General features: G+C 41.2%; 1 protein-coding gene and 1 long non-coding RNA gene across 5 annotated transcripts in view; one reads left to right on the top strand and one right to left on the bottom strand.

The window, feature by feature from the left end:
• NRP1 (neuropilin 1) overlaps nucleotides 1–26,092 on the top strand; it is a 155,710-nt gene that overhangs the window by 36,937 nt on the left and 92,681 nt on the right. For all 4 annotated transcript variants that reach the window (XM_037740924.1, XM_017535384.2, XM_017535386.2 and 1 more), the window contains one exon: nucleotides 25,745–25,926. In XM_037740924.1, coding sequence (XP_037596852.1) covers nucleotides 25,745–25,926 — 182 coding nt within the window. The remainder of the gene's footprint in view (nucleotides 1–25,744; nucleotides 25,927–26,092) is intronic.
• LOC108309192 lies at nucleotides 5,593–8,135 on the bottom strand. Its single transcript, XR_001827219.2, has 2 exons — nucleotides 7,716–8,135; nucleotides 5,593–7,031 (listed from the first exon to the last, which is right to left on the bottom strand). It is a non-coding gene; the product is annotated as an uncharacterized LOC108309192 (long non-coding RNA).

Consider the following 26,092-nt stretch of genomic DNA (forward strand, 5'->3'; position numbering starts at 1 on the left):
AGTAGAGACAGGGTTTCACCATGTTGGCCATGCTGCTCTTGAACTCCTGACCTCAAGTGATCCACCCATCTCGGCCTCACAAAGCGCTGGGACTGGAGGCGTGAGCTATCACTCCCAGCCGTGCACTTTAACCACATAAGATATAAGGTAGGAAATAAAATTTTCAGAGACCCAGTAATGTTCCTGAATCCTTACATTTGATCCAAATCCAAAGAAACTGACAAATTCATTGCAAATGGCTTCTAGGAACATCCTTGGAGAAAACTACAAACTCATAGGTTCCAAATGCAATATTTATCCCTCAGAAGTGTGCTGCTTCCTGCAGGAAGGCAGACAGCCCCAACCCGCAGCCTTAACTAAATTTACCGCAACTTATATGGCATCGGGTAGAGAGAGCCATATTTAGTGTTTGCTTTGCATTACAAAGCAAGTTTGTGTTGGCTTCCAATTTGTGATTTATAATCAAGTTTTAGGGTATTTAGCTGAATGAAAGATTTTTCTTTGTTTAAGTTGGATTTTTTTCTTTTTTTCTCTTTTTTTTTTTTTGGGGTGAGGCAGAGTCTGGCTCCGGCTGGAGTGCAGTGGCACCATCTCGGCTCACTACAATCTCTGCCTCCCGGGTTCAAGTGATTCTCCTGCCTCAGCCTCCTGAGTAGCTGGGACTACAGGTGCATACCACCATCCCCAGCTAATTTTTGTGTGTTTAGTAGAGACAGGGTTTCGCCATGTTGGCCAGGCTGGCCTCGAACTCCTGGCTCAGGTGATCCACCCGCCTCAGCCTCTAAAAGTACTGGGATTACAAGCGTGAGCCACTGCTCCCAGCCTAAATTGGATCATTAAGGCTGAAATGCTAGCCTTGATGCCTGGGCTTTGCCGGCCCACTGCCTTCCCAGGGACTCACTGACTATTGCTTAAACCAACCTAGAGGTGAAGCCTCGGAGCACGAAGCTGCCAAGTTACCTTTTCCCATCCCCTCTGAAGCTTTGAGGTCAGAAGGGACCCCTCATACCTCCAGCTGGGCAATTACTGCTTGGGATCAACCCTCTCCGGCACCCTGTCTGTATCCAGACCTCCTGCAAAGGTCCAAAAACATCTTGTCCTTCTTCTCTTCAAAGAATAAGTCACTTATTCAATCTGGAGGATTCCAGATGGCTCCGGGCTGGCTTGGGTGTAAGGAGCAGGATTAAGATGAAGAGTTCTTTTTCCTAAAACCACTGAAAGTAACTAAAAGAAAAGGAGAACAGAGCGCTCCAGAACAAACTTACTAGGGAGGCAACCTGGCTTGAAACAGGCCTTCCTGTCTGGCTGTGGGTTCCTGTCCTCACTGAAAGGCCTGAGAATGGAGCAGAAAGAAAACACAGGATTTCTCCAGCTTCAGGAATCTATGACCTTCTTTTAAGGGAAATATCTTCAAGGACCTTTGGTGTTGAAAATCACTTTTATTCTAATCTTACTTATTATATGCATACAAAAAATTCACTCACACCTTTTTTTACCCTTAGGATTCCCATAAAACAAATGAGTCTGAGCAACTTTCTGCACTAATTCCAACATAACTGCAAAATCCAAACATTCAGATGACAACATTAATCTGGTGTGATGACTGATGGCGTTTTCTAGAAGCAAAATTCCTGTTACCGGTGATAAAATAGTAGAATGTACTTTCACTTTATGCTTTGCTTGTTATGAACTTAATTTCCTTGAGTTTTAGCATAATAGGGGGCCCTTTTAGCTATCGTTATTACCTTTACTGTTTATTTTTATTTATTTACTTTTTATCATTTAATTTGTTTTGGCTACTAACAGGCCAAAGGATTTAATGGTGCACCCCCAAAATGTAATATGAGGAGAAAAATCTTTTTTTTTTTTTTTGAGACAGTGTCTCACATTGTTGCCTACACTGAGTGCAGTGGAGTGATCATGGCTCACTGCAGCCTCAACCTCCTGGGCTCAAGTGATCCTCCCACCTCAGCCTCCCAAGTAGCTGAGACTACAGGTGTGCACCACCATGCCTGACTAACTCAAAAAATGTTTTTTGTAGAGGAAGGCTCTGACTATTTTGCCCAGGTTGGTCTGGAACTCCTGAACTCAAGCAACCCTCCTGCCTCAGCCTCCCCAAGTGCTGAGATTATAAGTGTGAGCCACTGCACCTGGCCTGGGAAGAAAATCTTTTAAAGGAAAGTTCTTCACTGCCTATTTATATCTACACTGACCACGAATGAACTGTTGCTTATCAATTTCCCAAAGACTTGAGCATGCTGCCAAAGGCCAGGAGGCGGGGTCTTTCTAGTTCAGAGCCCCGTTACTCCTGTCTTCCCACGTGATGGCTCACCTCTCCACCACTGGTTTACTTCTGAACAACTGGAAAACCTTGGCTATATAGGGATTCATGCATTCCCATCACCCCACTTGGCAGTCATTCAATCATCAATATGGACACACGTGTAGCTACGAAAAGACACAGCAGTATTCCTTACATGGTACCTGTCTAGGTGCTCCACAATGGGTTTACATTGCCATTTGTAGAAGATAATCATGAACATGAAAACCTAAGATTTTTAAATTCTTTGATAACTGTGGGGCACTTGAAAAATGCCTCACTTGAGACTCATTGCCCAAAGTTGACGCAGTCTGCAGGTGGTATCAGGACAAGTCGGAGACCCTGGGCTATGATGAAACCTGAGCACAAATGACTGTTTTTGAATCAGGATGTGTTTGTTGTTGATGGAAAGGGCCTTGGAGATCTTCTAGGGTAATCCCCTTAGGTTGCTGATGAGGAAACGAGGAAGGCCCAGAGAGGTGAAGTTCTCTCCCAGGTTCCCTAACCTAACGCCTGGTGACTCTTCAGGATTTCACAAAAATGGCATTTTCCTTCTTATCTTCCTCATTAACTTTCAGATACTGACTCTTCTGGCCCCCCCTTGGCTCTCTCAGCAAGGCTGTTAGGACACAGATTTTGATGAAGCGTTACTTTGCAAAGACACCGACTCCATGAAGAACACTTAGTGATGCACATTTGCAGGACACTAAATGCCAGGTTACACCCTGGCTACATCCTCACATTCTAAGAACTCACCTCAAATCGCACACTTACGGAAGCATTTGAGATGTGTAGGACCCCCACCGTGACATAAAACTGCACACGCACATAAAAATTACTAAGCGATCAACATCTTATTTGGAAGGAATCACACTGATTTTAACTCGAGGCTGCAAAGCCCGCAGATTCTACTGAATCTGTGGACACCAGCATTATCCAATGGTAATGTAAAATGAAGAGTATGTTTTAGTTGGTATTAGCGACCTCTTTGGGTTGTCCTGAGGTTAATTCTGAAGAAAGCACATCATCCATACTATGACTGTGACAGACAAAAGAATTCACATTGAGTATGGATGACTGAAACTCACTCATTCGCATGGATATTCAAAAATTGATAAAGTCCATAGTCTGGTAGTAATGCCACATCTTTATTATGCAAATCAGCTATGTTTTAAATGATTTTATTGGGTTTTGAGCACGTGTGTGTGCGTGTGCGTTTTTAGCAGATGGCAAGCATTCTTCCTTCAAAATAATGAACATGTTTTCTGTTTTTCTCTCCCCTCTTTGCTGAATGCTGAGTGAGTGTGTTTTAATAGAAAAAAACAGGGAATCCAGAGTTTAGTACTGACTTTGCTGTGGATGGTTGGTCGTGTGATCTTTAGCAGCCCACATAACTTATGGGGGGCTCTGTTACCTTATCGGTAGCATTTAGGGGTCAGAGAAGATGCCCTCCAAATTCCCCTCTGTCATTCTGGTCCATGACAGTTTTCCTTGTTTCTAGCACAATGAAATTAATTGTATCTGACTGAATTCATGAAAAGAAAGTCTCCATCCCCATTGTAAAGATGCAACTGTTCAAACAGGTTGTAAAATCCTAAGGAAGCGCCCTGTTTCTGTTTTCCTTTGCACTGGCTGCCAAGATATATACTAAAGGAGTTAGAGGTAAAGTTTGCTGGGCCAAAAATATTCCAGGGAAGGAAAAGCCTGGGAAAAAAGCTCCTGTCTGGGCCATTGTGTTCAAGTTAGTATTTTATAAACGTTTCTTACCTCATCAAAAAAATAAGGAATTTAAGTATTCCAGATAAAAATAGATTTTAGTATTTTAGTATTTGTGAACTCAACTGAAACAAGACAAATTGGAACTCTTGTCTTCTAAAATTTTCTTGAAGGTAAGGGGGATGGACTACAGAAATGAGTTCATAGGGAAGCTGTGAAATTACTTTTGTTGGCGGGTTTTTGTTTTTGAGACAAAGTCTCACTCTGTTTCCTAGGCTAGAATGCAATGGCGCAATCTTGGCTCACTGCAACCTCCGCCTCCCGGGTTCAAGTGATTCTCCAGACTCAGCCTCCAGAGTAGCTGGGATTACAGGCATGCACCACCACTTCTGGCTAATTTTTATATTTTTAGTAGAGACAGAGTTTCACCATGCTGGCCAGGCTTGTCTTGAACTCCTGACCTCATGTGATCTGCCCGCCTCGGCCTCCCAAAGGGCTGGGATTACAGGCACCAGCCACGTTCATTGATGGGTTTTAAAAGCAGGACAGATACAAATCTGCTCATCTGCTGGAACTGAATTAAGTTGGACAAATAAACTCTTAAGGACCTTTCAAGCTCTATGTTAAGATTGCCACCAAAATGCTCAGATGCCCCCTTTCACCTGCTGGGCTTCAGTGTCAAGGTCAAAATGTGGTCTATACATAGAAAACTTACTTCCCTCTCTACCTGTACTTGGAATTAAACATGAACCAAGACCATCAGAGCCCTTGAAAATGCATATATATCTTTTTGAGTGAAGATTTTAAAAATTACTTTGTTCACTGTTGAAACTATGCTAGTAAGATGAGAGGGCCTGCAATCAGGAGTTTGACATTGTAGAATGTTGCTCTCCTAGAACAAGTGGGAAAGAACTAAATTACCAGAGAGGATTTGCATTCTTTTTTTTTTTTTTTAATATACTTTAAGTTCTAGGGGCTATGTGCAGAACATGCAGGTTTGTTACATAGGTGTACACGTGCCATGGTGGTTGGCTGCATCCATCACCCGTCAACTACATTAGGTATCTCTCCTAATCCTATCCCTCCCCTAGTGGGAAATCCTGTTTGAGAAGTTTGTGGAAAAGTACAAGATGGGATTCAGAAGACCTGGGATTTTTGACATCACAACCAACTCTGTGAGCTGGGCACAGTGGCTCATGCCTGTAATCCCAGCATTTTGGGAGGCTGAGGCGGGTGGATCACTTGAGCTCCAGAGATTGAAACCAGTCTGGACAACATAGCAAAAGCCCGTCTCTACAGAAAATTAGCCAGGTATGGTGGCATGCACCTATAGTCTCAGCTACTTGGGAGGCTGAGGTGGAAGGATCACCTGAGCCCAGGATGTCGAGGCTACAGTGAGCCTAGATTGCATCACTGCACTCCAGCCTGGGTGACAGACTGGGACCCTGCCTCAGAAAAACAAAACAAAAAATAAAACAAACAAAAAAACCTAACTCTGTCATCTTGGCTAACCCAATCTCTTAGGGCCTCAGCTTCCATATTTGAAAATAAGAACATTGAAACAGACAATTTTCTAGTTTATTTCCAGGTCTATGACTTTTCTAAATTTTCCTTCATTTAACTGATTCTCTGCTCCCAAAAAACCACTTCACAATCTGTGTTTTAAATGTTCATTTACAAACACGTTTGCAGTTCCTTTGAGTTTACGTCTAGAATTCATGCCAACACCATATCTATGAAAAATTGTATATTTGCATCTGTTTGATATGCTCCTACTAATTTCTCACTGAAGTCCAGGCTTCCACAACACACTTCTGTTTAGTATTGTGCTGTGGCTGCTGCTGTTCATAGTTGTCTGGAAAAGTCTTGTCTCCAACGTACAGTGGCTTTCTTTTTCTTGCCCTGAAGCAGCAGATGATGGGAGAAATATGTGTTTGTTTCTGTTCTTCAGAGTCAGAGCTGCTTCAGGCATAAAATTCTTAGCCCTCTAGTTTAATTCAAATGCAATGAGTCACAAAGTAAATGCGAACCCCGGGCTGTGTATCATGGGGATTGGACAAGTTAAATCAATTTTTAAGGCCAGATTGTATTAGTTAAACCTAGGATCCTAATTTGCGCTGACAAAAAACGTCAAATCAGCCTGCCGAGGTGCCTGAGACTTACTGCCCAGATAATAGCTGACAATTTCAAGTTGGTAGTTTTATGGATTGGTTTGTATCTAAAAAGCAGGCAGCTTTTAAAAGCCCTGAATAAAGGTTACTTTCTGTGGACACCTGTGGCGTGACTATTTATAAAAGTACCCAGTGATTTTTTCCCCTCCTAAAAGTGCTATTGGCAGAATAAGGCTTGGTATTTAATCCATAACCCGCTATGCACCGCCCCCTACAGTGGCAAAGAACACACAGGGCTAGAAGAATGGGATCAAGGAAGCATTAAAAATGTCAGGCCACGAGACCATGTTTAAATTATTAGGTGAGATGCTGTCTTGCATTTAACAATGGCCCCACGCACCTTGAGGCCCAACTTCCTCTCTCCTTGGATGTTTTGACGGGCTATTGCAATCTCTTCTGAAATTGAATTTCAGTTTGTTTCAATAGCATTTCCCAGTAAATAGAAGTGACTCTGGTATCTCGTTTGTGAATCTTGATGTAATCATCGGAGGTAACTGAAGCGTGTACAAGCCACAGAGACTTATGACATGTTTTTAAACAAGGATTGACTGATATGAAACTAATTGAACAAAAGCTGGAAATCAGATTCCTCCAAGAAACTTTGCACAGAATACAGGGTCTATCATAATGGCACCGAGTTTGACTTTAAAAGTGGCATGTTCACGTTTCTTTATTTTCCTGAAGGAGTTTAGGAGTGAGTTACTGACAGGCAAGGTTGTGACCCAAGGACCAGAGTTAATCATCTGACGACTGAAATTCATACTTTGTCCATCCTGTAGTTTGGATTAACCAGGGTCAGTCATCCCCTCGTGCCTTGGTGGCCCCTATCAATGAAAAAAAAAAAAAAAAACTCTTAGTAACAAAGGCACACAAAATGAGCTCCAAATGACAGCATTTTGCATAAACTAGCACAGATTTGGAAACTTTTTATTTTGTAAATTAATCTTCTGTAGACAGGATTGTAATCTTTTGTATTTATGCTCAAGCATACACAAATATATGCACACACAGACGCATCCTATATAGGCATTCTATACATCCTCAGGTTGCAAAGTGGCTGCTGGACTTATATTCTGTTTCAATGGAAGTTAGATACTAAAAGGGAGAAATAAAAGAACAAAACCTGTAATTTACATATCTAAGCTATACAAGAGACCAAGATTATTAAAGCAGGGCGCACAATGCTCCTTAGCCCCTGGATTTAAAGTAGGGGGAGAAAAGCATTTATAGATAAGAATTTGAAATTCAAATGAGGGAATAAGCAGTCCGTCTAAAATGTTGGCCTCCACAGATGCTGACCTTCCGTACAAAAGGTGGCGGATTTTTATTTTCAGGCACTAAAGAAAAGAGGATGAATGGTGTGTCCTGCACTCAGATTAGTGATAACGATAAAACGTACCAAACCTTTTGATGCTTGGTGCCTAATTGAAGGAAGCAGAGGAGAGTGGTAAAGTAGCGAGTGAACGTAACCAGGAGAATAATTAACAGCTTCATTAGGCAAAACTTACCATTCGTCTGTGTCTCTAACACACGCGAATGTCAGTTGGATTGAAACTTGATGCGGTGCAAATTTCTTTAAAAGATAATGAATCGCTATTCTTCAAGGAACAATTTGAAATGCGTAAATGTCACCCTTATTTATAACACCACCGGGGAATGGCAGGAAAGTTGAGATCTAAACATTTTATTTCTCTAAACAGGAATCGTGACGACGTGGACCTCGTTAGAGCCATCACTCCACCTGTGGAAACTAAAACAGATAGGATGGATGCAAGCACCCAGGGATTTATAGACGTAATACTTATTATCACTAATAGGCGTTAGGTAACAAAATCCCAGAACATCTTGGTGAGACTAAGCCCCCTAAGTATTTAGCACTCCCTTCTGAAGAGATGTTGTTGTCATTATGGCGATTTTAATAAGGTTTAATATAATTGGAACAAAAGCAGTATACTTCGCCATGCTTTGAGTTTTCCCAGAAGTGATTTATAGAAAAAAAAATTCTGAAAGTATAAGGTGTTCTCTTTCAGAGCTAGTTCTTAAATGATTTAGAAGATTCTGTTTAAATGTTGTTAAAATTATGAATATAAAATAGTTTGACTACCTGGGCTATGCAATGGTTGTTCTAGTTTGTCTTGTAGGTTCATTTTCTCTGCAAGCATGAATTTAATCCCAGGGAAACAGCACTGTTTTTGATTCTCAGAAAAATTTAAGGTAAATAGGAAGATATTTCTTACCTAAAAGCATAAATTGTATCAGGGAAGTAAATAAGGCCCACAAGACCCCGTAAAAATAGTTGTAGTGCAGCATCTGGCAAATTTGATTACTTGACTCTTACTCCTAACTAAGGGTTTTATACATTCAAGTAGAGCAAGATTTAGAGGTGACTGAGTATAAGAAAAGCTTCGTGGAATAAATGAACCTTGGGTGGGCTTTGAAAGAGTGGGATTTGAATCAGCAGCAATAAGAAAAAAGAAACTCCTAGGAAAGGGATGCCAGAAAAATTCTCTACAGTTATCTTCAGATGAGAGACACCAGGCTCTTGCCTTTGTTCTTCAAAAGAACTACCATGCCAGGCGAGGTGGTGCACCTGTTGTCCCAGCTACTCAGGAGGCTGAGGTGTGAGGATCGCTTGAGCCTAGGAGTTCTGGGCTGTGGTGCACTGTGCTGATGAGATGGCCACGCTAAGTTCAGCATGGATAATAGTGACCTCCTGGGAGCAGGGGACCAACAGCTTGCCTAAGGAGGGTTGAACTGGCCCACGTTGGAAATAAAGTGGGTCAAAACTCCCATGCTGATTAGTAGTAGGATTGTGTCTGTGAATAGCTACTGCCCTCCAGCCAGGGCAGCATAGTGAGAGTCCATCTCTAAGAAATGAAAAAAGAACTAACACTATCCCATCATAGTAACTGGGTAGGGCAGAAACCCACCCACGGGACTAGTCGGGGCATGCCTTTTTCTGTTTGAGCTTCAAAATGAAAATTCTGTGGCCAATACCTGGATCTACATTTGACCTCCAGATCACCTGTTCTAATTTTCATTTTACCATGACATATATCTACTAGGATATATATTTTATTTTTTAAGACCGTCACCAAAGTTTACTTTAACGAGATTTAGATACCATTCTTTACCAAGTCTGGGTTAGAGTAAGAAGGAAAGGCACTGCGTTGTTTGCAGCGCAGAAAAGCTGGGGCTCACACTCTGTCTTGTGACAGCCCTGAGGTTGTGAATGGGCTAAGCATGCTGTAGAGACTGTGACAGCCAAGCTGCTATGGAAATGTCCTCAAATGATCTTCAGCAGACACGGTGTCCGTTTCGCTTACCTTCTCCATAGCACCCATGCTACTGATTGATATACTAGTCACAGGCAGCAAGGTCCAGACCAAAGGATGAGGCATCAACTCTGTCTATGCCGTTCCTTCCACTCCAGACACCTCTATGGGACTCTGGGTGAAGACTGCAGGAGTTAATTCAGCAGACTCACTAGTCATGCTAAAGAATTACCCATGAAACCCACAGTCCTAACAAGTTGACCAGCTGTCCCAAAAGTGATGGGGACATAGCTGCACGTGTCCTCTCACATGTAACAGGACACTACCTATTCATTCTTTCTTTCCAAACCTCTAAAATAATGACAAGCATAAAAGCTCTTTCAGCTTTTCAGAAAAATGGGCTATGAAAATATAAGCTAGTACTGCTTTTTTCGCCAAAACTTATATATGTTGTACGTGCTAAGAATACTTTCCTGTTTAATTGCAAAGCATCATGAGAGTAGAAATCAGAGCTTCTGCTAGTAGTCTTCTACATGTGTATGGAAAATTGCCATGGAAGAAATCAATATTATTACTGTTCAAATATTTGCACAGCCTGTGTTTAACATGCCTGTCACACATTAACGAGAAAGTATTTTTGAAGACATTGGATTTAAAAAAGAAAACTTAGAAAAACATCAAGTTGAAGTTATTATTTTTAATGACTGCCAAATTCAATGTTACTTTGGCTTCAGTAGTATTTGAGCTGTTAACCTGTGTTTTTGAGTATCTATTCATTGGTGAATAATTAAGGGGGAATTCCTTAGTAAGTAATGGATATAAAGGCCATTTGACTTTGAAATTTACAAATGCCTATTTTAAGGTTACAAAATTTATGACGGTTATGTGTGTGTTTAACTAGGGAAAATGGGTATTTTGCCTATGTCTGGGAAGAAGGATTATTACAATCTAAGTCATTAAGAAAAGTCCCTTGAATCAATGACATTTTTACAGTGTAGCAATAATCTTACTATATTACACACATGCAAAAATGTTAAATGGACTATAAGATTTGGCATGAAATTGCCTAGTTGCATGAGGAGGGGGAAGAGAAAATTCAGCATAGCAATTAAACAGTTATAAAAATAGGCGTGTTCTCTGTCCAGAATTTGGAGTTCTTGGCTGGCATGCCCAGGTTATAAAGGAAAAGTCAGCAGAATAAGTTCGTTCTGTGGCATCAGAACACCAACCCTCAAAATAGATGTGGAAATGCTTGTGTTGAGTGGTCACTCAGGCATTTCTTTGGCTCTCCGGTGCTTGGGGCCATCTATGGGAGACTTGGATCCGCCCTTCCTTCTGCCCTGCACCGCTCTCCATTTCCTGGATCCTTGCTCCAAAGAATGATGGGAATATCTTCATTCTCATCACAAGACTCTACCTCTAGATTGCGTGGTCCCAGATTAGCGAGAAGGGCAGAGGCTGGAGGATGTAGGAATGGAGGGAAAAGGAAGGCGTTCAAGGGCCAAGAACACAGAGCAGAAGTCTAGCCATCCATCCTTCCCTTTGTGACACAGGCTTCCCACACATATTGCAGAGCCTGTGAAATACATACACACTTTTCAAAGTGCTTGCCATCACTGTCTTGCTAAAATAATAACCTCTCACCAAACTTCATTGAATCAGAGAAGCCGTTTCTTTGCTTATCTGTGTTTGGGCCTGTTTCTTAGGTGTCAGTCTAATAAATGAGTTCTTTAAATTTTTGTCTTCTCATAATACCATAAAATTAGAAACTCATCATGGGGAAGTGAAATCACGGGGCAGATAACCGCAAGGCTGTGGTGTGGAAGAGGAATTAAATTCAGTCTTAGCATCAGTGGGTGGGAGTGGCGTTAAATACTGCACAAACAATTGCTGAGGGAACAGATCAAAGACAAAGTAAGGAAGACCTGGAATAATCACCCGGGGGTCAAAGATGGGATGAGCTTCCTGTTGGACTCTGCATTGTCCCTTCCTATATGTTTTTTTTTTCTTCTTGAGATGGAATCTCACTCTTTCACCCAGCTGGAGTGCAGTGGCTCGATCTTGGCTCACTGCAACCTCTGCCTCCAGGGTTCAAGCCATTGTCCTGCCTCAGCCTCCCAAGTAGCTGGGATTACAGGCATGTGCCACCACGTCTAGCTAATTTTGTATTTTTAATGAGACGGGGTTTTGCCATGTTGGCCAGTCTGGTTTCAAACTCCTGACCTCAGGTGATCCACCCGCCTCAGTTCTAAAAGTGCTGGGATTATAGCACTTCACCCAGCCCCCTTCCTGTAGGTTTTTGAGCAAGACTGAGAAATCCTGTGGTAGGAATCTCAAATTAGAAGTGGATTCTAATGATCACAAAAAACCTCTCATCATTGCCTAAAAAATGAGATGTCATGATTTTTCTTTCATCTGAATACAGTGGTAAGTTCTGATTCTTCTATTATAACCGGATCTGGAATATTGTTCGACTCCATTGAGTGTTCTGGGCTCCAGTTTTCCCATCTGTAAAATGCCACCTTGGTCTCTTATATCTCCCCACTGTAAAATATTGCTTAGTCCTATTCATGGTGGTCACCTTAGAGTTAAGGTGGTAAAACCAAGACATTCTTGATGGCCGCTCTCAGAGAGACGAACTAGAGGAAAACAAGCTAAGTGCATTTGTCAGCCGTGGTTGAGCGATTTTTACCAAGTGTAGGCACAGCCTTAGGCATCAGCATTGTACTTGTTTAGCCAGAAACAGTTGCTAAAACAGTCTTTCAAAGCACTGAATCAAATTAAATCCTTACCATTGAAGGCAGAACAGGAGAAAGAACTAGGCTGCCAAATTTATCTCTGTCTCCTCGAGTCTCGAACACCTGACCTCAGGTGATACGCCCCTCTCGGCCTCCCAGAGTGCTGGGATTACAGGCGTGAGCCACTGCACCCGGTCATCTGTTCTCAAATGTATGTTTTCATCTACAGAGTTGATTCTCTCCCTGAATTTTTTATTGCTTCTGATCTGTGCTTGTGCAAAGTAAGCGACTTTTCAAAACAGCACATAGCAAGCACTTCACGGCAGCACCGATTCCATAGGTATTATGTCATAAAAGGTTCACGTGATCAATGAGATTGGCATATGTTGGATTAAACTGTGGTGATTCTCAGAGCCTTTAATTTACTGTTATACATTGTGAGTATTCATGAAAAGAACATTATTTGCAGCATTTCCCAAATTTCAAAAGAAAATTCTCTTGAAGTATTTTGTAAGACGAGTAAGAAAAAGGGAGTAAACACAATAGATTAGAAAGTGATGAAGACAATAATATGACCTAGGCAATTTGCCATAAAGGAAAAAAAATAAGAATTAATGAACTATCTGAAATATGGGTTTTTTAAAATATGACAGTTTCAGGGACCTGCAATGATTTTAATAAGTTTCAACTGGAAGGATTCCCAAAAGGCCTGTTTTACTGTACATTTTTAAATAAACACTTAGATGCCCCCAAATAACTCAAGAACTAAAATGCTGAAAAGTGGGCTTGTTTCTATCTCTTCCTGTGACTTTATCTACACTATCCATCCTCTTAATAAATTCGTATGCATAAAGTGCAGTCAGCTACAGCTGTCTACGTTAAAAGTATTCAAAGACGTTAAGCTGCTTAAATACAGTAAAAAGCTAAATTATTTTATATATTCTGTTTTTTAGTAAAAAAAAAATCCCCTTTTTTCTGGAATAATAATCAGTCAGAGAAGATAAAGAACAACATTCCCTCCCTTTGCCTCCCTGTCTTGTTGTCACAGCTGAGCCTTAAGTATTATCGGGGGAACTTTTTAGACCTTTCTCTAGGAAAGAGTGCATTTGGGCGTGCTTGCTTTTTGCCACGTTTTATTTTAGTGAACTTGACCCTGTTCTATTTTTTTCCTGTTAGGCTTGCCAAAAAGTTATCTTGGGATTGAGAAGCACTTTAGATCGTAGGATGGGTGTTATATGTTCCCCTTGTTGAGTTTAATTCATATTCAGCCACAGGGCCCATTTCAGCAAGCTGTACCTTGGTATGGTCATATGGTTAAACTTAGCTGAGAGGGGCTACCAGTAACGTTTACGGCCACTGCCTTCCTTTCTTCTAAACACAATTACTCCTTAAGGTCCCTATAAATCACGAGGTTACCTAAGTCATTACAATCCTTTCTGCTTTCCATGAGCTTGTTCCTAATATAGACGTAGTTAAGGTTTGCCATACACCAATTCATTAGTCTGTAAGGAAGTTCAGTGAAAAGAAAAAAAAATCATGTAAACTACTGGCTAGCCAATAAACAATGATTCTCTGAATCTTTTATTTTCACATGTTGTCAGATAGAAAAAAGCTCTGGTTGACATCTGAAGTATTATTTTACATCCATAGATTATTTCTCATTATAGAAATTGTTCACTGCATTACAAATTGATTGGGGCATATAGAGAATATTTGGTAGGATAGTAAGACTAATAGAAATTCAGTAGTGTGGAGCTGATACATCCGCCTCTGACTTAATAGAATTTCAACTAATGAAAAATGAAAGAGGACACATATAAGCATGAACATATCAGACTCTAAAGATGATTTATAGCCAACAGTATGCTGCTTTCAATAAACATTGGAGATTAAAGAAAAGGAAACTCTCTAATACATGATCTGTTTTTTTCATGTACATTTCATTCTAGCATCATAAATACATTAGGTACATCTCTAAAAGATGCATATTTCTTGGTTGTGGTTAGCTTAGTGGTTTGTACTTTAAGGAAACCGGAAGGGTTTATTGAACAAAGTAGCACAATTTTGACTTAGGTCTGTGCCCACTGGCTGTCTTAAAGTTCAGCCCAAAAAGGAAGAAGCATCTCATTCATGTCAGTCGACCCATTTTTCTTGAACATTTTTTGCTTTCTACTTTTCAGGAAAGATGACTGGACATTTCAATGTAAAGGACTTCCCTACTCCAGCATAAAGAATCTCCCCTACTTGATGCTGAAAATGGTCTATGGTAGTTACTGGGGGAAAAACAGAAAAACTTAAAAAAATAAGAATTTCCCATCTTTAATTCCTACAGCTTTGATTAGCAAAATACCTGGATCCCTACTGAATAATTACTAATTAATCAGGAGGATTTTAAAAATCTCTTTAAATTAGCACATTAGGTCCTATAACATAAAACAGAATTATTGCTTCATTTCTTGTTTCCAAAGAATTACAAAGAAATTTTAAGGATCAAGATTTTGTGATACAGTAAGCCACACACACTGCCTTTCCAGAACTGGAAATTGCACCCTAGTGCCTCCACCGTACCAATTAAGGGGGCTTTTTGAGCAAATTCAGCACCGCACGCTAATAGCACTAATCCAGCTGCACTTCATTAAATCGGTTGTGTACATCGATGGAAACAGTTAACGGATTTCATGATTTTTTTTTTAAAAAAAAAAACATACTATGGTATAAATAAATTGCTTTATTTAACTTCATTACCGAAAATGGCTTTCATTGATTAAAATTTGGGAGCAATATTAGGGCAAGACTGACTGTCATTCCAAATTGTATTTTTCAGAATATCAGGCTATGGTCATATTCTGAGAGTTAGTTATCTTTTAAGTTGTAGAGTCCCCTGGGAGATAAGAATAGCTACATTTCCCGGAATACCTAAACTACAGCCTGTTTTGACCCGGTAGTATACACTGTGGAAAACAAAGCTCTTCTCCATTTGGTTTTAAATGTATTTGCTTCTTTCCTTCTCTGCATATCCCAACCTCACTTCGAAAGGGACCGCTGAACCCCTACAAGCATTGTGACATGCATGATTTTATTTATTTCTCCCTGGGATTATCAGGCTGATCATCATTGTGTCCATTTTACAGATGAGCCACTGAGACTCAGAAGTCCGTCAGTGACCTGTCCAGGGTGCAAGTCAGTGGTGGTGTGAGAGCAGACTGACTGAGATCACAGTCGTCCAGTTTTGGCTGACCTCACTGCCAGATGTCAGGCAGGTGTCACCTCCTTTCCTCACTGTCCCCATGACACATTGTGAGGTATCAAAGATGGTGACTCTTCTTAAGGGAGGAGATGTCTTTTGGATCAGAGGTGCAGGAGTGGCTCCTGAGCTTGGGAACAGAGAACAGAATCCATTTCTTATGGCCTCAACCTTCTCTGTGCATGACTGTGATGAAAAAAAAAAAAAAAGAGTCAGTTCACTTAAAAAATTACCTTGGAGGCCAGGCATGTGGCTCACACTTATAATCCCAGCACTTTGGGAGACCAAGATAGGCGGATTGCTTGAGGCTATGAGTTCGAGACCAGCCTAGCCAACATGGTGAAACTGCGTCTCTACTAAAAATATAAAAATTCACTGGGTATGGTGGTGCATGCCTGTAATCCCAGCTACTTGGGAGACTAGGGCAGGAGAATCACTTGAACAGGAGGCAGAGGTTGCAGTGAGCTGAGATTGTGCCACTGCACTCCAGCCTGGGCAACAAAGTGAGACTCTATCTCAAAAAAAAAAAAATTTTTTTTTGAAAGTCTGCAGGGAGAGGAGCAGAGAGAGGAGAATATTCCTTTTTCTTTCTTTTCTTTGAGACAAAGTCTCACTTTGTCACGCAGGCTGGAGTTCAGTAGTGCCATCTCTGTTCAATCTCCCAAGTTCACGTGATCCTCCTGCCTCAGCCCCCCAAGTAGCTGGTACTTCAGGTGAGCTCCACCACGCCTGGCTAATTTTTGTATTTTTGGTAAAGACGGGGTTTCACCCCATTGCTCTGGTTGATCTCAAACTCCTGAACTCAAGCAGTCCGCCCACCTTGGCATCCCAAAGTACTGGGATCACAGGTGTAAGCCACAGCGCCTGGCAGAGAATATTCTTTATAGGAAAAGAAAAACCTTAAAGGTAAAGACATAATGACCTAAAGCAATAAGAAGGAAGTAAATATGTACAAAATACCTCCTTTATCACTCCTTGATTGCTGGACTTGCTATATAAACTCTTCTTGAGACAATCCATGAAAGTAAATCTTATTTTTTTTTCCCTGAAGAACAGTGGAAAGTTGGCAAGGAGCAAAAATTTTCTATGAAATAGGGAAGTGAACAAGTTGTAAATGATGTTAATATTTTCCAGATGGCACAGTTCTACTTGGGAATTGGGTTTATTGTAATTAAAGGCATGTGAATTTTCTACCAATACTGAACTTTGCAAGTCTGACAGCAGAAGATTCCATCACTTCTGGAGCAGAGTTATTTTAAGGGATGCGTTCCTTCCCTTCCGTTTAAAATGCATCCTTGGGTTTTGTAATCTGAGCTAAATCAGAGAAATATTTTCCCATGTGAAGGGTGGTTTTTTTAAAAAAATCTTCCTGGACAATAAATCTTAATTATGAAATGAAACTCCTCAGAAACAAGAAATTTAGACTCCAAATATTTTTCCATTAACATTATATATTTTGATCATTCTTTGACACCATATGTCTTGAATTCTTTGATACATTTATTTCTGAGTTAAGCTGTTAGCACTTTTCTGAAACTAGACATGTGCTGGGCAATCTTGGAGCTTCTGGTTTTGCTTCAATCGGGAGAGTGTGGCTCAATGCATTCTCCTGCTTTCTGATTCATTTTGGGCAATACCTGTAGACTCAGAGCCCCCAAACCAACAGCCACTGTGGCGAGAGGACATTGAATCGGTCTCTGCCATCACTTGCTTCACACTTGTGCCCCGGGCTTTACCCTGGACCTGACTGCCCTTTGCTCCATCAGGTGAAGGAGCAGCTGATTCCTCCTGCCTTCAGTACCCATTGCAGCTTTCAGTCTCCACATGTCCTAGCAAAGCCTGGTCTTTGTGGTAGGCAGAATACCAAGAGGGTCCCCAAGGTCTGCAGCTCCTCATATCCAAACACCTTCTCCCAGTTATTCAATCAAATACGAATCTAGGAGCTGCTGCCAAGGGGTTTTGCAGATTTAATTAAGGTACCAAATTATCGGTTGACCTCAAGAAAGGGAGATTATCCTGGGTGAGATGACTTCGTCCGGTGAAGGGACTGAGCTTTTCCAGAAGCCTGTGGAAGCCTGAGACAAATGTGATGCTAGGGAGATTATCAACTGCTGGCTCTGAAGATGGAGAGGATCTCGGAGCACCCCCAGCTGGCAGCCAGCAAGAGGGTGGAGGCTGCAGCCCTGCAGCTGCAAGAACCTGAACTCTGCCACAGTGGTGTGAGCTTCCAGGAGGAGCCCCAGCTCCAGCCAGATAAGAAGGCAACCCAGGCAGCACCTCAGTTTCTACCCTGTGATGCCCTGAGCAGAGAATCCAGCAAGGTCATTCCAGACTTCTGACCTGTAGATCTGTGAGCTAAACACTGTGTTTTTGTTCAGGTCACTAAGTCGGTGATAATTTGTTACTTTGCAATAGGAAACCAATAGTCCACGATCTGCTAGACATTTATTGCCTTAGTTTTTCTCCTTCTAAGTTGGCCTTGACTAACCGTCACCCATTACAGCTCTCATATTCCCATGCACAATCAATTATTATTCCTTTGCATTACTACAATGAAAACCACTTATAATCTCTTTCAATTTTTCTTATAAAGTTTTTTCTTTGATATTTTATTTTTTTCTTCACTTTTGTAACACCTTGTTTTCTGGGACTATAAACTCTTATACCTGACATGTGATTACCTAACTAATCAATTAATCATCAGTTCTCTTAGAGATAATAAAATTATTGATAGTCGCTGTTATGACCCCTGAGACATTACAAAAGCTTAAAGGTTACATTTTTAATGTGTGAGATTAGCTTTGTGAACTTTACTGTCCTTTGATTGTTCGAGAACTGGTCGTCTGAGTGTATATATATATGGAAACCTTTTCTAAACTGAATCAAAGGAAGATGTTAGGTGGACTATATGGGATTGGAATTTCTTGGAGGAGAATATCCTGGAAGCCTTTGGACAAGCTCCCACTCTGTGGGATTTTGAGGAAGACAACAATATAAGAAAAAGCAAATGTTTCTGCAAACATATATATATTTTTTCCTGCAAAAGAGGTGAGGACTTGGTGTTCCTTTTGGTCAGTGAAGCTGGTTGCGGGAGAGAGGGTTTAGCTTAAGTACATCCGGCCGCCGCTGATGGATGTCGAGTTGCCGCTCTGGTCTCCTTCGCACCATGTTCTTCCCGGCTCTGCGGCTTGGGTCCAAGCAGCCCAGGAGATCATCCCTGAAATTTGGAACTTGTGCTTATTTTGGAGCTACCCAGACAGCAAAAACCTTGGATCTTCTCATCTACTCATAGATGGAATCCGAGTTTGGGTGATAAGATTGGTGAAGAAATTCCGTGGTGGGGAAATGGAAAGGCTAGTAGATAATTACTCTACTACTCAAATGAATGGGATTACTAATAAGTCGTAAGCGGTTACCCCAACAGAAAAAAAATGCCGCCTTACACCCTGACAATGTTGACAGCGTATTATGTGGTGGAAATATGCATAAACACATCACAAAGTATAGAATAGTAAAGCTATGGTTTACAAGTTAGATTTGTGGGGTATGTTGAACGGACTACAAGAAGTGAGAAAAATGGAGTTATAGGAAGTGTCATAACAAGTAAAAATAAGCCCTGGATCAAAGACACATGTCCCACAATCCTGCTTATAATACAGAGAGCAAATTGGAAGATAGATACATAAATGAATGAGTGAGTGAACGAATAAATAAAATATGTGTGAAAAATACATATGTAGGAAAAATATGTTATTTTTTAAAAAGAAAAAATACTTTATAAAATTAAAAATAAACTTTAAAGGAAACGATGACAATATAATAAAGCAATATTTATTATTATTCTTATGTAATATTCCGTAGCATGCGATTTTATATTTTGTACAGATTTAGAATTGCTTTCACAGAAATCTGCATTTACCCTATGCTAGAAGCAGCCAGGTCACGGCCCAGGCTCTCTGGGCCTAGGGATTCTCTGGCAATGCCTTGAGGCTCAGGCCTCATAGCTGCTCTAAGCTGGGCATTGCCACCAAGCTGGTGGCAGTGCTAGAGGCAATCAGACCTTTCCCGGGGCCACCCGTGATCAGGCCCACAGTGGTGGTGCTAGGAAGGAAACTAAATTGGAACTACCATGCAGCCCTCTCCAGGAGCCAACCTTTCCTCTCAGTTTGTTTCCGGTAGTCATGAAGTCCCGAGCTGTCCCAGGACAGCTCTGGCAGGAAGCCCACTCAGCGGGAGTCACCAGATGCCAATACTGCTGTCTGTGTCTGTCTGTCTCTGTCACATACACTCACACATGCACCGATTATATCATAAGCATTTTTCACTGATTATATTTACCTGTTATATAAAAACTTGTTGAGCATTTTTTTTTTTTAGAGATAGGGTCTTGCTCTGTTGCCCAGGCTGGAGCGCAGTGGCACTATCCCGGCTCCCTGCAGCCTCAAACTCCTGGGCTTCAGTGATCCCCCCACCTCAGCATTCCAAATAGCTGGGACTACAGCCACAAGCCACCACACCCTGTTAATCTTTTTAAAAATGTTTTGTAAAGAAGGGGTTAGGCCCAAGCTGGTCTCGAATTAGGGGACATATGTCTTTGATCCAGAGCTTATTTTGTCTTATTTTTTGTAGTTCTTTCAATAAAACTTTGTCCACATCAAGATGCTCTAAGCACACAGAAAAATCTATGAGGTATTAGTTTATGAGGCAATTATCTAGCAACAGTAAGCAGTGAAAAGAAGTGAGTCACCAATAGTTAATGGCTAATCTAAAATAAGGCCACACCCATCCCCCCAAAATATGAAAGGGAGTAACAAGTGCAGGTATCAGAATCAGGCTTGCCCCAAAGTAGGCAATATCAAAAGCATACAAAGTATCTCATTCCTTCTCTCCCTCTCCTTCCTGGGAGCTGCAGCGCTCCCCCCAGCTCAGGGCTCTTTCTAGGCTATCTCCTGCTACCTGCCTTTCTGGGATCATTATAAAGACTAAATTAGATAATACATGTGAGGGCACGCTGACATGGCAGTTCCTGCATGATGTCAAGTATTCTTGCCAGCCTTTCAGGAAACAGGAGATCAAATCCAACTCATTTTAACTTTCTGCTCCTAATAATAAATATTGCACAGAGCATCTCATTGATCCAGTGGTTAAAATAAAAAAGCACCAACCTTTCATTCACTTCCAACATAGTGTTTGTCTTGACTAAAAACAGGAAAATAAGGCAAACAGGTATTGATTTGTTTATTTATACATAGGTAGTGCTTTTCAAAATCACTTTTACCCGATTGTAAAGGACTACTTGTCCATTGTAAAAATTTTGAAAAATACAGAAATGGATAAGGAACATAATCTCACTATCCAGAGATTACCACCTAACGGCTTGGCTGGTTAGTTCCTTCTAGCATTTTTTTCTGTATATGAATAAGAATTGAGAATATACTATATATAGGGTTTTATGTTCTGATTTTTCACTGATAATATCATAAGCATTTTTCTTGTTATTTAAGAAACTTTTGTTGAGCATGTTTTTGTTTTGTTTTGTTTTTTAATTTTAGAGACAGGATCTTGCTCTGTTGCCCAGGCTGGAGTTCAGTGACACAATCACAGCTCACTGCAGCCTCATTTTCCTGGGCTCAGTGATGCTCTCACCTCAGCCTTCCAAGTAGGTGGGACTACAGGCACGAGCCACCATACCCTGCTAATTAAACAAACAAACAAACAAACAAAATTTGTAGAGAAGGTGTTGGGGGTTCTTGCTTTGCTGTCCAGGCTGGTCTCAAACTCGGGCTCAAGTGATCCTTTCTCCTCGGCCTCTCAAAGCACTGGAATTACAGGTGTGAGCCACCGCGCCGGGCCTGAACATGTTTTTTAGTGGCCGAATAATATTCCATGGTATGAATGTACATAAGTATTTGACATTAATCTGGGTTGTTTCCTTAGAACAGATTTCTAAAAATTGCTTTTATTAAATTAGAGGCTATGACAATTTTAAGACTTTCCATATATCATGATGAGAACATTGCAAGCAAGCCAGAACCATTAGGGGCTGACTCTCGTGTAAAACCACTCAGAAACACAGATGCGGACTAGTTGGCCCCTCCTAGCTCCACCACTGTATATTTTTGTTTCCAAATCCTCTAACATTCTGGGAGAAAAATCTGTTCTCTTCTGGGGGATACATAAGCGAATTCTTGGACTGCAGCACAGCGATCGTTTACAGGTTGTTCAGTTTGTTAATGCCTCATGCAAAATAAACAGAGGAGCCACAGAAACACATTTTTGCAGGTGAAAGTTGTGTTCATCAACATCATTTCTCACTCCGGTTTATGACGTCAGGTATCATATTTCCCCATTATTAATGTACAAATGCCAGTGGGGGGAGATCCTCGTGGAAGGAGATTAAAAAGACACCACCACCTCAAATCCCCCTTCCTAATAATGTGAGAATGTCCAGAAGCCGTGGGGGCTGGTACAGTAGCTCAGTGTCACACAACACTCTGTAGAGGATTAGCTTCCTTTCCACTAGCCGGCTTCACTGTAGAGTCAGGGGTCGTTTGTACTCACCAGAGAAAACCTGACTCGGGCAAAGTCACTATTCATCTGTTCAGCATCGCATACCTATAAAGCCTCAGAAACCACTCTTTAGCGACTGAATACATTTCTCATTTTCCCAACACTTTTTCCCTACTTGGCCATTTTCCTAAAGCCATAATTCAAACTTTTCCAAAGAAAAATAATAATCTCTAGGTAATCCTTTTAAGAATTCTTAGAAAGAAATCTTTATTCTTTGAGCACTCTTCTGGGAAACCTAACTTGTGATTACTATCAGGATTCAAAATGTTTCACTACCCGCATCTGCCCAGATGGGGTGAGCCTGGGGAAATAGGTAGCCAATAGGCTTTTAGCTTGAGGAGCCTGCATTGATGCTCATGTAAACAACCACCTGGTAGATTACACCCTAAAATTGAAACTGTGGCAAAACACCTTTTAATTGAAAAAGGGTTCATGCAGAGATCTATCTTTGCGTTACTTGGCAGTAAGTGTTCTTCCACTTTACCACTGTTACTATAGAATGGGGAAGCTTTAAGGTAGAAGATTTAAGAAAAATAATGGGAAGATGGTTGCCTAAATGAGGAGGGAGGGGTTGGTTGTCTTCTGAATATTTAAAATATTCCACATCATGTTTATATGCTGGAGGTGGTAAGTGGGGAGGGTGAGGTCTGGGGAGGGACCTTCCCCAGATGGGACCCCTGTCTGTGAGAAAAGAAAAAGACGCCCAGCTTCCAGACCCTGCATAGAACTGTGGTGCCCTTTGGACCCATTCACAGTCTCCTTGTGAACGGGAGTGTTCTTTTTCCAGAGCAGGGGCCCGGACAGACAGAGGGGTCAACTTTCTGACCCCTCCTCTAGCTTTTATGAATTAAATTCCTCCGACGCAATTCCCAGCTCTCATCCAGCGGCTGGAACGCTGGGAGCGAAGGAGAGCCAAACAGGTGCCTTCGTTCTCACTTTTGCCGGGCTCTGCTGTCGTGACCGGGCATCTTGACATCCCGAGCGGTGCCGTGTTTGCCACACTGGCAGCAGTAACAGAGCAACGTGCAGCCGGCTGTGGGATCGAAATTTGCAAACTAAGGATCCTGGGCCTCAGGCCAATGCAGGCTGGGTGCGTTGCAGTGGTGACATGTTTAGTCTCTAGGGAGGGATGCTGGCACACCAGCTGCATTCCTGGCAGCGCGAAACTTAGCGAGCAGAGCTGCTATCAACTCCAGAGGGAGACGCAAGCTGCTTCCTTAACTTCTTTGGCAGTGCTCCCCTCTGCAACTTGTGCGCTGTACACCCTCCTGAATATTTACAAGAGCTGCTATTTGTGATACTCTTTGGGGCCCTGTTGGATAGTACTTGGAAGAAACGTGCTAAAACGATAGCAGTCTTCCAGTTTACAAATGTAACTACAGTATTCCTGAATAATTCAATTTCCTAAAATTGGCACTTAACTGTGCAATGACTTATTTCTTGCTGGAAAGGGATTCTAATCCCGCCCCCACCCCCCACCACCCACCACCCACCACCCACCACCCCCCACATACTTTTAAAAATAGCCTTTACTTTTGCCAAGAGGAACGCCTAGTATTTACTATTGGAGGATATGTGAATTAAAATACCAACTTCTTTCCCTGTTGCAATCCACCGGCGCTACATTAGCTGAGTTCTCTGCTACCTGAGAGGAAAGTATCCTCAACAGAATTGCCCTTAGTTCTTTAGAATGCCTCATCCACCTCTCTTATTTGTGCCAGGAAGGCAACATGAGCTAGAGTTTGGCCACTTAGTATTCAGACAGTGTCAGGATTCAAGTAAAAAGCCTATATTGCAGAGCTGGATGCTCCGTGGCCAGGCCAAACACAGTCAACAGTTCAAATCACAGTTAAATTATAAGCAAGCGTGGGGCGAAACATGCAGACCTGCCTTGTCAGTGGAGCAGGAGAGATAAAAGGAATTACTCCATAAACGCCAACTTGTGGGGCTTTAATGAATGTAGAGTTGATATTCTTTCCAGCTACATCCCATTGATGGTAAAGGCTAGTTAGGATTTTGAACATAATGCTTGCTTCTTCCTCCTCCTCCTCCTTTTCCTCCTTCCCTCTCCTCCTCCTCCTCTTTCGTCTTCTTTTAACATGCAAAGCATTTTCCAAAGTATGGAGAAATGAACAATACCTCTGTGTATTTCCATAGCCTTGCAAAGGGACAGTGGTGTTAGCAGGCCAAGTGTCTACTACTGGAAGCATCAGATGTAGCAGAGGAAATGCAGTTAATACAATAATTCACATATGTTAATGCTTAGTTCCATCAATGTCAGCTTTATTTTCTTCTTGATATACACAGAGCTGGTACACAGTTTTAACTGATGAGGTAATGTCACTTTTAATTTAGAGAGCCTTAAGCTGTCCGCTTTAACTAGTGATATCATCATTGCAGTTGTCTCCTGAGACTTTATGTAAACATAAGTCATGCGTCCCGGGCAGTTTGAGAAGAGATTGTTAAAGATGACATTGGGCATCATGAAGATTTCCCCCACTTTGATCTCTTTTAAATTGCCAGATACAGTTTATGTTACTGCCATATTTTAGCCATCCCTGAAATTAATATATCCCAGGACTTTTGAACCGAGTTAAGCACAGAAATGAAATAGAGGTTGGAAATGAACGCCTTGAAATGTTTTCATGTCATCTCTGGAAGAAAAATGGAAAATGAATCAGATTCTCTGGCTCCTCGGTGACTTGGTAAATAAAAGGAGAAGAGAGAGAAAGCTACTAAGAAATATATAACACCAAATAAACAAAAGCCTTTTCGTTTTCCTAGGGGACACTAGTGTATTGGTGATGGCTTTGTACGTTTTAAAGATAAATGAGATCCAAGTGCATCTTATCTCCATATTAACTTTCGAGTAATAATTTATTGTCACTTCTCTTACTATTTGTATCCTTAGTGTCATTATTAAGCCTGAATTTTACATCTCATCACTTTGGTGGTATCAAGTGTTTCTTTCTCAAACAGCGAGATTTCTTTAAAGACTGAAACAATATTACTTTAAAGATTCAGACTAGCTGTTATAAACAAAGTTACTTTCCATTTTTAACTAAACTTTTTCTTGGAAGAAGTTACGCTCTAGGATCCAAGTGTCATTTGAGGGAAGATAATCTGTATTTTAACTATTGGATGTGGCTACTGACAGACTTTTTTCCAAGAAGTCTGGAGTTTGGTGGAATGCAGTTAAATAGTAAAGAATCTGTTTATTATTCTGTGGCCATATGTTTAGAGGGTCGCTCACAGAAATCAAAGTATTGTTCATAGAAAGCTCCAGCAAAGGAGACATTTTAAATTCATAAAAGAACTTCACAGTTTGAAAAGAATGCAGAGCATTATGTATTGACACCCCACCACCATAGACAAAGAAACACAATTTAATAATAGAGGATTGTGCTCACGAGATTTTTCTTTTTCTTTTTAATTGGTTACTTTAACTGACATTGTCGGCAAGTATAATGGACACCATTCTTCTTAAAAGTTCTGTGTTGCCAGATGTATACAGACATGATGTAGCCCATTTTAATTATTTCTTTTTGCTAGATTTTTTTTTCCCTCCATTTAATGCAGTGATGAATGCAGATAGGACTTTTTTTTTTTTCCTGGCACACTATGATAGATGATGCTGGTGTCTAAATGATTGAAATTAAAAGGGCGTTTCTCACCAACCTAATGTTTTCTTCACTGTTTGTGTGCACTAGGTATGACTATGTGGAAGTCATCGATGGAGAAAATGAAAATGGACGTTTATGGGGAAAGTTCTGTGGAAAGATAGCCCCTTCTCCTGTGGTGTCTTCAGGGCCATTTCTTTTTATTAAGTTTGTCTCTGACTACGAAACACATGGTGCAGGATTTTCCATACGTTATGAAGTTTTCAAGAGAGGTGAGTGAATAGCTTACGGTAGAACAAGGATAATTAAAATAAAAGTTCATTTAGGCTGAGGGCAGTGGCTCATGCCTGTAATCTCAACACTTTGGGAGGTCAAGGTGGGCAGATCACCTGAGGTCAGGAGTTCGAGACCACCCTGGCCAACACGGTGAAACCCAGT

This window comes from Cebus imitator, unplaced genomic scaffold (genome assembly GCF_001604975.1).
Source record: "Cebus imitator isolate Cc_AM_T3 unplaced genomic scaffold, Cebus_imitator-1.0 Scaffold92, whole genome shotgun sequence".
NCBI lineage: Eukaryota > Metazoa > Chordata > Mammalia > Primates > Cebidae > Cebus > Cebus imitator.